The sequence below is a fragment of the Culex pipiens genome, chromosome 3, assembly GCF_016801865.2.
Source record: "Culex pipiens pallens isolate TS chromosome 3, TS_CPP_V2, whole genome shotgun sequence".
Classification (NCBI taxonomy): domain Eukaryota; kingdom Metazoa; phylum Arthropoda; class Insecta; order Diptera; family Culicidae; genus Culex; species Culex pipiens.
This window is the reverse complement of record NC_068939.1, coordinates 174,539,417-174,554,136: the sequence shown is the minus strand read 5'-3', so window position 1 is coordinate 174,554,136 and position 14,720 is coordinate 174,539,417. Positions and strand designations below refer to the sequence as shown.

Genomic DNA, 14,720 nt, shown 5'->3' with positions numbered 1-14,720 from the left:
ATTTCGGACAGCGTTTCTCTTTTTTTTTTTGCTTGTTTCTATGATTTGATTATTCTACCATATATTACTCTCGCATCTCTACTAAAAACCTAGTGAATTTTACACCTAACGTTTAATGACTGATGATTACTTTTTTCCATTCCCTGCGGGAGATTTGGCTGCGTGGTAATAAAAATTTCCCGCCCAAAATTTTTCCAAAAATGGCAGCCAAATCTGGACCAGTGGAATGTGTTGACGAATTAACCATTAATACCCGAGTGTTGTATCGCATGTGTGTGTGTTCTTTTATGTGTGTCTGTGCTGTGTGCAGTTGATTCTCAATTATCTTGCTTTGTTTAGTCTTGAATTAACACTTTTTTTTCTGTTAGACAGAGTACGATTACTACTAGTTTAGTTGGTAGTAAGTAAAACAAGTTGCGTGTTGTGCTTGACAGGGATTTTTTTCCCTTTTCACGTTCACTTCGTTAAAATTGCTCCATGTAAAACACCGTTAACCTTTGGTCCCATATTAATAACGTGCGTGCGCGTCAACTGTACATTTAAGGGTTTTGCTCACAAATGGGGTCGTGAAAATATGGTTTGAAGTACTATGCGTTTCCACTGCTATTTGATGGAGACGCATCGTATTTTATCAGCAGACAGAAAGACGTAAATTTCTTTTAAAACCAATCAATCAACAAATTAACGGCCATTTTGAGTGATCTGGAAACTCACCACGGCAAATCTGAATTCACCACAGCTCGTTGTCACGCGTTTGACAGTTGTATGAAACTGTTAAATGATTTACGTCTGTTTGTTCGTGCTTGAACTATGGAAAATTGGGCTTAGTGAGCCATATTTTCATTACCCAGTATTTTCAATATTTTTTTTTATTAATCATAAAACAAAACAATAATAAAACGATAATGTTAAAATAAAACAAGCTGAAGAAACAGCAAAAGGGAGGGTAGGGTAAACAAAATCAGAGTAGATATAAATAAATAACAACGACTACTCCTCCGTGGCTTCCTTGCGCAGCTTGTCCTTGTTGAAGCCGCGAATCGCGTCCAGGAGGGCCGACCGCGGATCGGCCTGGGCCGGTGGCGGCAGTGGCCTCTTGACGATGGCAGCCCGCACCACCGGAGTGGTCATCTTGGGCGGAGGTGGCGGAGGCACGACCGCGGCAACCGGGGTGGCCTTCAGGGGCACGATTACCGGCTCCGATGGGATTGCTTTCGGCGGCTCCGCCGCGTTTTGAGCAAGGATTTTGTCCTTGAGGCCGGTTCTACGTAGGGTGTTTTGTCCGAACGGTAGACTCGTGGACACTTCCGGCGCGGGTGGTTTCTCTGCGCGGGCCGGGGTGCTGCGCAGGATGGCGGTGGAGATGTTGGTGGACTCGATCATAGAGACGGGTCGTTGGCGGGGTGCGAGGTCTTTCTCGTCCATCGACTTGAAGCCTCGCACGACCGGTTGGAACTTTTGGTAGCCCAGGCTTAGCCGGTTGATGGTGGCGGTTCCGGACGGTTGTGGAGCTGCCGTTCGCGAAAAGGTTTCGTAAAAGTAGGACTTTTCCGGTTTTTGAGCTACGACCGGGGGTGGGACGATGTTCTTCTTGTACTCCACGGCCCGGACGATGGGAAGTCGGTCGGTGGTGGTGATGCTGGTGATCGAAACCGGTTCCGGTCGGTTTACCTCCTGAGGTAGCGAGAAAGCCTGCGCTTCACCGCTGTTTAATGGCACTTGTTCGCGTGAATCAGGACAGTCGTAACCGTCGTCCTTCTCGCTAGCTGGCGCCGATGGCGCGTTTATATTAATTTTGGTAGTGTTATTAACATTACGGTAACCTCTGGGAAGCGTCGAGCTACCCCCGAACCGGTAATCCCGGTCAGATTTAATGGACACATCAATTTTGGGACGTTCACTCCACGTGGTCAGGTTTATGGTCGGAGGACCTTGGTACTTCCACTTTTGTTCGTTTATCGCACCATTTTGACCACCGTTCACAGTCACCCCACTGTGCGCTACGGTCGTACTGGTCGTGGTGATGTTCACCACCGTAGTTTGCGCCTGCTTCGTAACAGTGGCCGTCAACTGCTTATTCTGAAGCTTTTCATCATCACTCTTGGATTCATTAGAAACATCAAACAATGGTTCCAACTTTTCGGATATCTTCGTACTTACCAGATCGTCCAGCTTCTCAACCTCCTTCTTCAAATCGTCCTCCTCGTCCACACTCTTCACCGTCTCAACCTCCTCAATCTTCCTTTCCACCAAACTCTCTCGTCTAGTCAACCCACTCCTCACCACCTCACTCTTGAACTGCACCAACGTGGAGATATCCGTAAAACTATTCCGCTTGATGGCCGCCATCGGCAGCAGCTCCTGCTGCTGCTCCTCCTCCCCTCCCTCCTTCTTATCCCCGTGCGCTGCCGCGGCCAAATTACTCCTCGACGTGTTCAGGATGTTCTTGATCACCTGCAGACTCTGCAGCGACGGCGAGTCGCAAATGCTCATCTCGCTCGTCGACTTCCTGCGGTTGCTCTGCGCGAAGCGATTCTCGAACTTTTGCGCCCCAATCAGCGAAATGTACGACGTACTGCGCGGCGTCAACCGTAACCCGTTGCTGGCCAGCGACTGGATGTAGTCGGACCGCGTCGAGTGGAACGAATCGCTGCGGTTGATGTTCTTGGGAGATTTGTTCAGCACGGTCAGACTGCGGCGCTTGACCGGACCGCCGGCCTCCTTCTTGGCGCTGCTTTGGTACGAGGTCTTGGCTTCGTCCTCGTCGCTGCTCAGCTTGCTGCGGAGAATCGAATCGGCCGAGATTTTGCGCCGCACGATCACGTTCTCCTCCTCGCTGTCGGACTTTTGCGACGCTGGCGCTGAAACGGGCTGAAATAAAGGGTTTTTAAGTGTTTGAACTCCCAATTCTGAAACAAAGTTTGAAGTTACCTTCTCCTCAACCGGAGCCACAACCAAGCTGTCCTTGTGCAGCCCGTTGTACGTCGATATCTTAAAGTTGCTGTTCTGATTGGCACCGGCAATCTCCTCTTCCTCCTCGCCACCTTTCTTCCCATTCAGCACACTCTTCAGCCCATTCTCTTCCGTGATGACCTGCGCCAACTCCTTAATCACGTCGCTTTTCTGAACCACCGGATTCTCTCCATCACTATGCTTCCTACCCGTCTCGATAACCGACTGCGACCGCGTGACGCTGCTGCCACTGCTCCTCCTCACGACCACCGTGTAGTCGTCCACGACCGTTTCCTCGTTCAATTTGGCACACTTCATAATATCACTCTCGTTGGGCACTTCCGGCTCATCCTGCTTCACGCCCCCCTCGATCGACTCCTTCAGCTCTTGCAGTTCGCTTTCCTTCAGCTTTTCGCGCCGCTTCTCCAGCGTCTGGATCATCGACTCGCGCAGTTCACTCCCCCCGCGGTACCCATCCTCCAGGTCGGAATTGATCAGCACTTCACCGGGGCTGCTTCCGCTACTGCCAACCTCACTCTCCCCCAGAGTATCCGTCGGCGAGGGACACTTCACCGTGTCAACCTCCCCCAGGCTCTCGTCCAGCAGTACCTTCTCGCGGATGATCGGCCGGATCTGCTCCGTTTCGTCCGAGTGGACCGTGACGCGATCCGTCACGAACGTGGTGTTGTCCACGAAGGTCGACTGCAGCTCAAAGTAGCGCTGCTTCTCGTCGTACTCGCCGGACTTGATCGAAGAGTCGGCGAACTTGGGCGGCGCCGGCAACGTGTAAGTCCACTGTTCCTCCTCCTCCGGGCTGGGCGACCGCACCGTTTGGTCCTTCTTCTCCGGAATGCGCAACTCCTTGCCCGACTCGATGTTGTAGATTTTGATGTCCTCGTCGGAACTGTTGCCATTCGAGAGTCTCCTTTCGATCGATTCCTCACTTTCATCTACCGAGACGTCCTGCTCGGACGGAACGATGTGAACCTTGGACACCTGGATCGGTGTCGCCGGTTTGGACGGCTCGTGGTGGCCGTTGGTCGTCGGTTGCTCCTCCTTTACGATCTTGATCGATACGGAGGATGCGCCGTTGGTTGGTGGTGGCTTGCGGTCCACTTCCGGCGATAGCGATGACGGTCCGGAGCTCTGGTCCACGTTGAGCATCACTTTGGACACGTTCACCGGGGTGGTGGTGGGGGTCGCCGGTTGGTGCGTGCTGTTGACCGCGTTCAGCTTACTTACAGTTTCTGAAAAAGGAAAAAAAATGATCAGTTTTTCAAAAATGTTTTCAGATTTCTGAAAAAGATTTTTTATTAATTTTCAATTTTTTTGATTTTTAGATTTTAAGGTTTTAAGGTTTATTGATTCCTAAAACTGAAGATTTTTAGATCCTTAGATTTTAAATTTTCTAAGTTTTTTTTTTAATTTAATTTCAAGATTTTCCATTTTTTAATTTTTGGATTTTAGGACTCCAAATTTGAAGATTTTTAGATTTCTGGATCGTAAAATTTATAGATTTTTTAAACATTATACTGCCGTTCTACGCATAATTGTCCCATGTCAGTTTTGGACGATTTTGACTTTATGACATTTTTAAGTTTAGTTTTATGTGTACTTTAAGAAAAACACATAAAATCTGGTACTTTGTTCGCAAACTCATTAAAAACAACACCAAGTCTGTTTGTCCCATCGTTGAACTTCTACGCATAATTGTCCCACCAAGTATTTTATTACACGGAATCATCAGTTTTACTAAGCATCATGTCTTGTTTACCTATTGTATAGCAAGAGAATCACAAATAAGGGTGATAAACTTCTAACTGGGGCGATAAGGGACACATAGGGCGAATAGGAACCCACGGGACAATTATGCGTAGAAACACAGCAATCGGTAGAAAAATTTCAATCGCGTTTTTCTCAGTTGCACTTTTTTGAACATGGGACAATTATGTAGAACGGCAGTATACTTCAACAAGATTTCGACACATTAAGATTTTTTAATCTATATATTTCTATATATTTTGAGATATTTCAGTAAGTTAAAAATGTTAAACTATAAAATTTAAAATTTTAATTTGAAGATTTTGAGAAACTGAAAATTTTAGATAAATATTTTTAGATTTTAAAAATCGGATTTTTAGATTTTCACAATCAGCGATTTTTAAATCATTAGATTTTAAAATTGTCACTTTTAAAATTTTCAGGTATAAGGATTTTTTAGCTTTCTTGATTTCTAGATTTTTACATTTTACGGTATTTAGATTTCAAGATTTTTACATAATTAAGTTTATAAATCTTAAGACATACAGATTATTACATTTAGGAATTTATGTTTTTTTAGATCATTGAGTGAGATTTTTAGATTTGAAGATTTTTTTAGACATTAAGATTATTTAATTTATAGTTTTTTTTTTATTTCTAGACTTCTATTTTTTATATTTTTAGATCATTAGATTTTTTTTGGAATTTCAGACTTCGACATGACTTCGAGATATTGATTTTTAATCTAAAGATTTTGAGATATTTAAAAATACTCCAGAGAGTCCAAGATATAAGTAATCTAAGTTTATAAGATTAATTTTATATTTTTAGAATATTAGATCAGATTAGATTTATAGATCTTCAGATTTTCGGAATTTTAAACAGATTTTTAGATTTAGATTTAGAATTTCAGAGAGTTCAAAATATAAATAATCTTAGATTTTAAGAATCCTAGATTTTTTTATGGTTTTTGAATTGTGATTTGTGAAATTTTAAGTGATTGAGAAAATAGAACATTGAAATTTTAAAAACATGAATTTAAAAAAAAAAATTTTATGATTTTGTATTTTTTTTATATATTTTAGGCCCTATTATCAAAAGATATTTTTATTTTTGGATCTACAAGTTTTTGAATTAATTTATTTTGAAATTTCAGATATTCAGTTTTATCAGATTTTAAATTTTTAGTATAAAGATTTTTAAATTTTGATATTTTAAAAGTAAGATTTGTTAATTTTAAGGTTTTGAGATTTCTGATTTGTAGATTTAGATATTTAAATATTAAGATATTTAGATAATTTGATAATTAGATATTTAGGTATTTAGATATTTAGATATTTAGATACAGTAGTTGTTCGGTAACTGGGCGTTGTTTAACTGGGCTGCTTTTTAACTGGGCGCTCGATAACTGGGCCGTAGCCCAGTTAAAAAGCAGACAAACGTCAAAAAACCAAAACAAACCGAAATCACCGAGGGGTTAATGGATGCAAAAATCATGGTCAGCAAATAAAAAAACTTTTTTCAAACTTTTATGTAATTTCAAGTCACAATTAAAGAAATATGAAAAGTGATCATTGTAAACAAATTTGAGTAACTTTTATTTTTATATTTCATCAAATAAATACTATGCATCGGTAGTCCCCTCGTTATTTTTCGTTCAGCCCAGTTAGCGAACAGCATTCGATGACTGGGCTACGTTCTCAGCCCAGTTACCGAACAACTACTGTATTTAGATATTAAGATATTAAGATATTTAGATGTTTAGATATTTAGATATTTAGATATTAAGATATTTAGATATTTAGATATATAGATATTTAGATATTTAGATAATTAGATATTTAGATATTTAGATAATTAGATATTTATTTATTTAGATAATTAGATAATAAGATATTTAGATATTGAGATATTTAGGTATTTAGATATTTAGATATTTAAATATATTAAGATTTTGAGATTGTAAAGATTTTATGATTTTTAAATTTTTAGATTCTCTTTGACTCCTACACAGAAAAAAATATGTAAATTTACACAGCACGTAATTACTGTTTCTTATGTAAACTCACTCAATGTAATGTTGAAATATGATGTAAAGAGTAAAAAGTCATGGAAATTACTCCAATGTAAATCTAAATCTAATGTAAATCATGAATCTAATGGAAACGTTGAGCATGGAAACTCAAATCTGATGAATTTCTACCCGTGTTCGGCTTCCTGTAAATTCCTATTTAATGTAAATAATATATCCAATGTATTTCTGCCAAACGTTGACTTCAAAACTACCCGAACTAAAAATAGTAATATTTGGTTCTCTTTCTATCGCTCTCATACTTCGCTGGCCCACTGCCTGAGCCTCGCCCTGAACAAGTTGATGCTTTAGCCGCTCGTTTATAAAATGCGAAGATGGCTCAGTTGGCAGCGGGTAGCAGCAGTAACACCGAACATTCTACCCGTCGTCCGTTCGATTCCAGTCCAGCGTTATTCCACTTGGCCGTCGACGAGAAAGCGTCCCCTACCTGTGAAACAACTTTTTAAAATCATAATTTCCTTTTGCTGCCCGCTTCACTCAGTTTAAAATAGAACATAGGCCACACCCTTTTCCTACTGCAATCCAAGTCCAGCTTCTCATTCCCATTGGCCCACCAGAATTAGTTGATTTGAACTCATGTAAATTTCAAAACTAATGTAAATTCCAAAACTAATGTAAATTTTCAAAACTAATGTAAATTTCCAATGAATCTAGTGTAAATTTCCAATGAACCTAATGTAAATAAACATCATTTATCATGATACCTTTTGGTACATGATAAATAATGTAAATTTACAGAAATATTTTTTTCTGTGTAGATTTTTCTTAGCTTTTTAAATGTTTGTTGTAAGGATTTAAGAGGTTCGGAATTTTCCATTTTAGGATTGTAAGAATGTAAGAATATAATAATTCTTCAATTTTAGATTTTCCGATTTTTAAACTTTTACAAATTAAGAATTTTAGAATTCAAAAATTTATGAATTTTTGGATTGCAGATTTTTAAGGACTCTTGATTTTTAGATTCTAAGACATTTAGATTTTAAGACTTTTACTGTTTGAGAATTTTAAAATTTAAGAATGTAAAATGTCTGAAGACTTTGTATATGCCGAATGCTGATACAACTTATCTCAGTCCCGGGTATTAGGTGGTGATAGCCCTCACGTTGCTTCCAACGACCCATTTCAGAATGGCAGAGATCCTAGCGGCCCAATTCCGAGGTCGTCGGGCATTGTCCGGCCCCGCCTTAACATAGAAGCAAGCACCAGACGGATCCTTGATCTATCTTAAGACTCCAAATCCCTTCAGGCAAATCAGGGATCAAAGCGTATTTAATATGAGAAGAATACAACATGTTTTATAACCTTCAGATGACCGACTGGTTAGAGTCCCAGACCATCAATCCAGAGGTGTGAAGTTCGAATCCCACCTGATTCAGTTTCGTTTTTGTTCCAATTCCTGATTCCAAATTTCAAAGGTACCGACCGGGATTTGATCCCTGAACCTTCTGCTTGTGAGGCAGAAGCCGTAACCATTAAGCCACGGAGCCGGTTTAAAATTTCATGATTTTAGAATCAACCCAAATCTTTTTGTTTGCCAATCTGCCCTTACCTCTATTTCTCTGCAACTCATCGCCCTCGCTAAAGTTGGAGTCCGTCTCCGAGATGATGGTTTCGTTGTCCCGCAGCTCTTCGGCGGCCGCGGCCGCCCTTGCGGGTGCCCTCGGCGAAGGCGTTGGCACGATCTTCGGCTCTGGCGTCGCCACCGCTGCCGGCTGCGCCTTCAACGTCCCAAGGGACACGCCCCGCGGTGGTGGAGCCGGCGCCGGAGGTTTGGCCTTTTTCGCTGAAAGAAAGATCGAAATACGGGAAAGGTTAGTACGGGGTTCTGTGGGGAAGGGCAAGCCAATTCGAACCGTTCGAATCGAGCCGCTTCCGGGAGGGAGTGATGGGTCGTTGCTGAGGTTCAGGCGGACCTTCCTGGAAGTCGCGGGGATCTTTGACGTCGGACGAGTTGGACGAGGTGCGGGAGTGGTTGACGATGTCCAGCATGCTGCCGCCTCCGACGTCGGGGTTGGTTAGGTCGCCGTTTCCGTTCTCCGGCGGTTCCCGGATGATGTACATCGACGTGGGTCGGTTCTTGAGCGTGCTGTAGGACGTTTTGGTGTTGATGATGTTGTGCATCTCCTCGACGGTTTCCACGTGGTGGCCGTTGCCGTTGCTGTCGGGGGTTCCGTTGTACTCGTTGTTGTTGTTGTTTGCGACGTCGACTGGTTTCAGGTCGCGGCTGAACAGGTTGGGCGATGACACGTGGAAGTTCTTTTTGGAGTAGGGCGGAAGTTGGGGTTCCTTGAAGATGGGGTCGGCTTTTGGCGTCTCCAGTGGGCCTTTCTCGGGGATTGAGTTTTGGCTGGGAGGTCGTGGTGCGACCCGTTTCTTGCGCATTGGGGCAACTGGCGGGTGGTGCTGGTTGCCGTTGACGCCACCTCGCGAGCTTGAGCTCAGTCCGGACGAGTCCATGGAGTTGAGCGAGTTGGTTGAACTGTAGGGACTAGTGGTTTTGAGCGCTACCCGGGAGGTTCTGCTGAGGTCCGACGAGGACACTGAGCTCTCGCGGATGTTCTTCTGGTGCAACCGGAAGATGTCGCTCGTACTGAGTCGGTACTCATTGTTCTGCAGGTTTTCCAGCTCTTTCTTGGACACTAGCCGGATCTCGTTGAGACCGACCTCTCCGATGGTCAGGTCCAGCTCGAAGCCCTGGTGAAAGTCGGACGGATGCCGGAAGAGGTACTTCTGGGCGTCCAGCTGCTTGTCGATGCAAATCATGTCCATGAGCGCGGCAAGTCGCGTTTTGGCCCCGATACGGGCCACGTACAGCTGGTCGCGGGGCAGCAGCACCGTGATACGGAACGTCTGCTCGAACGGTGCGTTCGTCATGGCGGCCAGCGGCACGATCTTGTTGTACTGACTAGAGGTGTCCAGGTTGGTCGTGGACCGGCTGAGGTTCGATGTCGACTTGGAAACTGCAAGAGATATTGAAAGTGTTAGGATGGTCGATACAAGGTCAAGAAGGACTAACGCACCATCTTTGTTCCGTTTGCCGAGCAGCCGATTCAGCGTGGACAATCCGTTCATCTTGACGGAACGGGGAAGTTACTGCAATTGGAGCTTGCTTCTAGTTTGGGTAAAGTCGTCCTACCATAACTTATCTTTTCGGGGGTTTCTGAAAACAAAAAAAAAACATCTTTGTGGTCATTCGATGATATCACTCTGTCGATGATTAATCCATATCCAACGAATTAACCACGCCAGAGACAATGATTCCAAGTTTGGTCCACCAGAGGTGATAAAATTGCTTCGCTGTTTGCAGAGTTTTCCCCGTGATTCGTTATCAGCGTGCGCACACAAACTCGGCGCTATTATCAGCAGCACAAATTGAAGAATGTACGCGATAACGCCATTAGTGGTGTGTGCGGTCAAGCGAACAGGTTTACCCTGCAAGGTCCAGCGCGCAATTCGCGGGTCCGCTTATCCAATCGTTCAATTTAGATTAAATTCCATTGCGATCCTCCTACACAATCTATTTGGTGCATTACAACATTTAGTCGGGTGGACTACCCTTAGAAACTAAGCACACACTATCGAGGATAGGTTTCAACACTCAACTAAGCTAGAAGAGTGTACTTAGGGTTGAGATAAGACTTCTGAATTGAGCACACGTGATGTTTTCGCAGCACATAGAATTCACTAATAAAAGGAAAATCCTCCAATCAAAACATTTAACTTACTTACAAAAAAATCAATTCCCTCCAGAACAAACACTTGGCAAACCACCCGTTTTTGTAGGTCACTAGAACGACGTCTAGTCCTAGAACAAACCAAACTGAGAGGACGTCGCGACGCGCCCAGCCGACGTCGTCGGCGATAAAAGGTAACTAAAAACAAAAGTCTTGTTTGCGTGTGCTGAGATAGTAGGCGCTGCCGCAGCCGGTACCGCGGCTGCTTCAGGTAAATATGAGAAGTTTTTCTAGGGTAAATGTTGCTAAAATTGACCGGATTTTTTTTTGGGTACAAATCCAGTATAAAAAATCAGAACTCATTCCCGGGACTCTTTGCGTGATGACGTCCAACTTATTGTAGAGCTTTTAAAAGTACTTGTTGTGTTGCTGAATCATGCACTGCGTCGTCGTAGATCAAAACGTGACCTGTGGACACATTAATGAACTAAGCAGATAAAAGAATCCTTTTTTCGAACGTTTTCAGGTCACGTTTTAGGTCGCGTAATAAATTGCGTGCTTTATTTTAGCTACAAGCTTACGTGACCTTGGGAAGGGTAGCGTGAACGAATTACATGTTATGTAATGTTTTGAAGGTTAGCAAAATGTGGCATACATAAATATTGGACCACCCTAATGTACACCATGCTGTTTGGATTGAAAATCAATAATTTAGAAGCTCGGAAATTCAAATGTCGATATTTCAGCAATTAATGGTCTGATTTTCAATGTTAAAACATCCCAAGTAACTGTCCAGCATTAAAATAAATCATAAATTGGCTGGTAACCAGCATTCAACAGCACATCAGTCATAAAATAGCTGTACTCAGAGCAAATCAGCTCTAAAAGAAGTGCTCTGGAAGTAGCTGAAATAGTGCTGATTAATTGCTGCTACTAGCAACACTGCTAAAATTTTATTTCTACAAACTGGCAACACGAGATTGAGTTGCGTAAGAGCGAAAGAGAGAGCACTATAAAACAAAACCAAAAATAATTCTTGCTCTCTCATCTATTCAACATAAACAAACCAGCGGAGAAAAATGGCAAAAATTTGAGGATTTATGTTGTGCTTGACAAACAATCAGAATTGGATTTTTTCAACTGTTATTTTACCAAATAGGTAAGTTTAATTAAAAGAAATAATAAAATAAATATTAAAAGAAACTTAATGGTTTATAGGATTACAAAAAAGGCATATTTCCTCCTATCTAGACCGTTCCGGAGGCGAGCGGAAAGGGACAAATCCGAGGCAAAAATTTGTGTAATGAAGTTTTCCTTGATCATCCTGGAACATCCGGCTTGGTGTTCCTGCCCCCCAGAGGATGTGCTGACGGGAAGTGGCGATGTTTTGGCGGCGAAAATGACGGTGTACGGATGGAAGGATTTAAAGTTTTGGGCATCAAGACCAGCAGTAATGGAGTGTTCGCTAGGTTGCAGGTCCAGGAAAAGTATTGGGCGTAATAAGTTATGTATAAAGTGCATTAATTATCAAATAATAAATTGATTCTAGTTGTACAAAGTGTATTTTCTTTGACGGTGGAAGATTTCATAACAATATTCAGCAACATGTAAGAAACATGGATTTAGAGCGTGTTCGTGATCGGGTGAAACATCACCTCTTGTTGTGCAATCACGTACGTAAAGCACTTCCCAAACAGGCGAGACGGCACGGGCTCAGGAACCAGCGAAATCTACTGAAAACTGCATGATCAATATCCCAAACAATGTTCCTCAGAACAAAAAAATCACGGTCCATCAGCTGTGTCGGCAACGTAGAATGAAAACAATCCGAAAATAGAATGACACGAAGGAGAAAGGAAGGAAGAGAGAGAGAGGGAGCAACTTTTTTTGCCTTTCTCTTTTTTGACATTTTGTAGGGGTGGGACACTAACAGTAGGGGCCCTGCACTAAAACAGAAATATAAAGTCCAAATCCAGCTGCAAATCCGCTGTAAAAGCGCTTTTGATGCAGATGTGAAAACACTTTAGCTTTTACCCGCAGCTGGAAATGCGCTGTTAGTGCAGTACAGTGACTATATTTAGTGCTGGATGGTTACTTGGGATAAAACATTCGTAAAATTTTGCGAAAAAAAAATTTGAAAATTTTTAAATCAAGACCAGCATTTTAAATGAGCGTAATATTCAATGTAAAAATGTTAATCGCGCTAAAATCAAACTTTCGGTGGCTATATCTTGAGAACAGAGCCCTTTATCAAAAAATCTGTAAAGTACTTTTCGAATGCAAATTCAATTTTACATAATTTTTTTTTCATTAAATTTCGATTTTTACCAAAAATCACAGTTTTTTTCAAAAATTCATAACTCGGCTGCAACTTTTGGCCATGTTTCTCTATTCAAAAAATCTCGAAAATCAGAAAATACGTATTTTGGGAAATTGAGTTTTTGTGAAATTAAAGTTGATTAAAAAATCTGCAATTTTTTTTCCGTGTACCTATATTTTTCTCAATAGTCCTCAACAATACATACAACTTTGCCGAAGACACCAAATTGATCAGAAAATTCACTCAAAGTTACAGCTGTTCGAATATTTACGTACCCTTTTTGTATGGACAGCTGCCAAAATTGTATGGAGACTTGTATGGGTGAACCAATCACACAAAATAGCTTCTTTGGTCATAGGGAAGGCCCCACAAAGTTTGAGCCAAATCAAAAAATACAAATAAAATCCATTTCCGGTTTTGATAGAGAATTGCTCTAAAAGCTTTTTCAACCCATATCAAGCAATCAATAGTTTAATGGGAAGTGAACAAGCAAGTTTCTTTCAAAACTTTTTTTAAAACTATTTGTTGAAATAGGGCGAATTTAAATTGGACGAAAATGAACCGAGACAAACATAACATATGTTGGAACTTTTGAGATTTTATAGTTTATGGATTTTAGGACCACAGATTGAAAAAAGGCCACAGATTTTCGGATTTTTTTTTCAGATATTCATTAATATATATATATATATATTTTTTTTTTTTTAAGGTAGAGCAATTGTATTAAGGCCGACATTTACCAACACATTCAAAGTGCTCGTATAACAAAGAACACAGCTGATTTTGACAGACGAGTTTCTCTTACAATCTAATCCACTCTCGTGCTTGCATATCTCTATTGTTTGCATCAGAAGTTCCTCATTTTTGGGTTAAATTATATTTTTTCACTGGGCCTAGAAAGCCTTATAATGTATACAGCATTTTGTGATTCGCTTCGTTTGTATTTGCCTTTTTATAATTATGTATTTTGAAAATCCAATAAGATTAATTTTAAAAGATTTTTAGAAAAAAATATGACAGCGTATTTGTTTTTTATTTATAAAATTATACTAAATAATGGTTGTGAGTATTGTTTAAGGTTTTATTTGAATTAATCGTTTGAATTAAAAAAATATACTAAAAGAAATATATTTGTCATTGAACAAATAATTTCTCATTTATAAATATATCTTTAAAGTAATCAGTTCTCAAGTTAGGCCACTGTAAATATTTTTCAAAGTTTATGTCGGGGCGCCCTTGAATCGGCCCTGAAAATCAGGGGGCAAAAACATATTATTTAAAAAAAACCTTCAAAATTTTGATAGAAGTAGACGTCATATGAACTGAAAACAATTTGAAATGCAATTTGCTGCGTTCAAAATCGATCATAATAATTTTATTTTTTTGTGAAAAACCGCAAAAAAAAATTCATCCAGCTTATGTATTTTGAAAACTAATTATTAAAAACAACTGGTGTAAAACGCATTTTGAAACCCTTTTTTAATTTAATCGTCTAATTTTTTTATGAGCGTAAATGCTTACATGTTCAGTATTGTTTAAATTTTCCCATTGATTCATGCTAACTAATAATGACGCAAGTACTCAAAAAGTAATTTTCCATCGATTAAACAATTTACAACAGGGAAAAAAGTAATTAAAGCGGATAGCAAAAACTCGCTACACCCTTTTCTTACACGCTTTAGTGCGACGAAAAACGGAAAACGGAAGTAAACTAAAATAATGTCCAGAAATCGATCGGAAAAACTCCATGATATCGATCCCATTGAGCGATTTTGACGATCAATGGCGGTGGCGGCACGAAATAAAAGTGTACTTAGAAGAAGCAAAAAACAAAGATTCAACGTCCCACCACCCACGAGAGGCCACAGCCGGTCATTAACACCCACGCATCACCCTTCCTCTTAAGCAAGAAAAAAAAAGT

General features: G+C 40.9%; 1 protein-coding gene across 3 annotated transcripts in view; it reads right to left on the bottom strand.

The window, feature by feature from the left end:
* Positions 1–201: 201 nt before the first annotated feature.
* LOC120428225 (uncharacterized) overlaps positions 202–14,720 on the bottom strand; it is a 113,164-nt gene continuing 98,645 nt past the window's right edge. Inside the window, exons 1-6 of one of the 3 annotated variants that reach the window (XM_052710337.1) lie at positions 10,535–10,643; positions 9,826–9,965; positions 8,659–9,765; positions 8,355–8,588; positions 2,932–4,199; positions 202–2,871 (exon numbers count right to left, since the gene is read on the bottom strand). In XM_052710337.1, coding sequence (XP_052566297.1) covers positions 991–2,871; positions 2,932–4,199; positions 8,355–8,588; positions 8,659–9,765; positions 9,826–9,877 — 4,542 coding nt within the window. In that variant the 5' untranslated portion in view covers positions 9,878–9,965; positions 10,535–10,643 and the 3' untranslated portion in view covers positions 202–990. Of the gene's footprint in view, positions 2,872–2,931; positions 4,200–8,354; positions 8,589–8,658; positions 9,766–9,825; positions 9,966–10,534; positions 10,644–14,720 lie in introns of those variants that run through there. The other 2 variants (XM_052710336.1, XM_052710338.1) reach the window with 2 other exon arrangements.